Below are 2,341 nucleotides of genomic sequence, written 5' to 3' on the forward strand. Positions count from 1 at the left end.
TCGTGGAGCCCGTCCTGGTGAGTCCAGATGGGGGCTCTTCTCCCTGCATCGGGGGCCACCCAGAAGTCCCCTTCGTCATGGGAGGCTAGAGGGACAAGAGTGTAGACCTCAGATCCACTATGCTTAGAACAAAACTCCTCCTCCACCAGCTCTTTCCCCCTTTCCTGTCTTGTCTTCTGTTTTTGAATAATTATGGTAAAAAAAACACATAATATAAACTTTACCAATTTAACCCTTTTTTAGTGTACAATTCAATGGCATTAAATACATTCAGAACTTTTTCATCATCCCAAACACACTATACCATTGAGGGAAAACTCCTCACTGCCTCCCACCCTCAGCCCTTGGTAACTTCTGCTTTTTGTCTCTAGGAATTTGACTATTCTAGATACTTCACACAAGGAGAATCATACGATACTGTGTTTGGCTTATTTTATGTCACATCCCCTGCCAGGTCTTAGTTAACGCTCTCCTCCCTCCGTGGTGTCCCCTTTGACTCACTCCAGCCCCTCGCTGCCACCAGGCCCAACCTGCTGACCAAGTCCCCTCACTGCCTTCATGACAGTGTCTTTTACATTAGTCTCTTTCTTTCACATGGCCACCTCATTGCCACATGCCCCGTAATTTTATCCAGCACAACCCTGTCAGATGAATATCTCTATTTTTTTGGTTAATAACATTATGTAAGTTTCGAGTGTACAGTTGTATAAACATCATGTGTGTACTGCATTGTGTGTTCACCACCCAAAGTCTAGTCTCCTTCCGTCAGCATATATGTGACCCCGTTTACCCTTTTCATCTTCCCTCCACCCCCCTTTCTCTCCGGTAACCCCCATACAGTTGTCTGTGTCTATGAGTCTGTGTTTTGTTTGTTCATTTGTTGCTTTTTGTTTTATAACCCACATGAGCGAAATGATATGGCTCTTGTCCTTTGCCATCGGCCTTATTTCGCTTAGCACGATACTCTCAAAATCTATTAGGCATGTGGTCGCAAATGGCAGTATTTCATCCTTTTTTATGGCAGAGTAGTATTCCATTGTATAAATGTACCACAGCTTCTTTATCCAATCAGATGAATATTCTTCCAACACCACACAGCACCTCTTTTGCTCAGGATCCTTCAGTGCCCCCTTACACTGACTACAAGGTGAAGCCCAGAATTCTCATCCTGGCAGTTAAGGTCTTCCATGATCTTCTTCAATCAGCCATTAATCCTGAGGTCCATGGCTAAGTGTAGATCTTGACGGGAGGAGGAAGAGGACAGAATACAAGGATGCTGGCTATTTGCAGAGTGAGATGGCATCACCATGGAGGTGGGAAACGAGTATAAAGCAGGGGTACCAGTGGGACAGAGAAAAGCTGCCAGTCACGAAGTTACCAGGGCTGCCAGTGCTGTGGCAGAGCCTGTTCTTTTCACCCCCAACTTTATTGAGATGTACCTGACATGCAACATTGTGTAAATTTAAGGTGCACAGTGTATAGTGACTTGATATGCTTATGTATTACAAAATAATTACCACTATAATGTCAGCTAATACCTACATCACACGTAATTACTTTTCCTTTTTTATAGTGAGAGCATTTAAGATCCAACCTCTTAGCAACTTTCAAGTATATGACACAGTCTGGTTAACTATGGTCACCATGCCATACAGTAGATCCCAGGACTTAACTCACCTTCTAACTGGAGGTCTGTACCCTTTGACCAACATCCCCCCATTTCCTTCACCATACTCTCTTTTTCCACAAGTTTGGCTTTTTTAGATTCCACATATAGTTGAGATCATAGAGGTGAGATCTTTCTCTGTCTGACTCATTTCACTTAACATAATGCCTTCAAGGTCCATCTATGTTGTCACAAATGGCAGGATTTCCTTCTTTCTCATGGCCGATGATATTCCATTGTTATGTGTATATTTAAGACAATGAAATTTCTTTATCCATCATCTGCCGAAGGATGCTTAGGTGGCTTCCATGTTTTAGTTATTGTGAATAATGCTGCTTTGAAAATAGGAGTGCAGATAGCTCTTCGAGGTACCAATTTCAGTTCCTTTGGGTATGTATCAGAAATGGGATCACTGGATCATAAGGTAGTTCTATTTTTAATGCTTGAGGAATCTCCATCCTGTTTTCTGTGGTGGCTGCACCAATTTAGGGGAGAGCCGGTTCTTCCTCCGTATGGCATGGTCCAGAGCAGCAGCAGCTGTCCCTAACCCTCCCCACCACCACCACCACCACCACCACCACCACCACCACCATCTTACTGTGAGTTACCACTCAATCTTTTCTGGCTTATTGTCGACTTCTGGTTTTTCTCCCTGCATGTGCCTCTGCATTCTTC

The 2,341-nt window shown here is 43.7% G+C and overlaps 1 protein-coding gene across 2 annotated transcripts in view; it reads left to right on the forward strand.

Annotated features, from left to right (window-relative positions):
- Positions 1–2,341, forward strand: part of SVOPL (SVOP like) — a 62,663-nt gene that overhangs the window by 25,225 nt on the left and 35,097 nt on the right. For both annotated transcript variants that reach the window (XM_006910486.3, XM_025045967.1), the window contains exon 9: positions 1–17. This exon is cut by the window's left edge and continues 100 nt beyond it. In XM_006910486.3, coding sequence (XP_006910548.1) covers positions 1–17 — 17 coding nt within the window. The remainder of the gene's footprint in view (positions 18–2,341) is intronic.

This window comes from Pteropus alecto, unplaced genomic scaffold, assembly GCF_000325575.1.
Source record: "Pteropus alecto unplaced genomic scaffold, ASM32557v1 scaffold22, whole genome shotgun sequence".
NCBI lineage: Eukaryota > Metazoa > Chordata > Mammalia > Chiroptera > Pteropodidae > Pteropus > Pteropus alecto.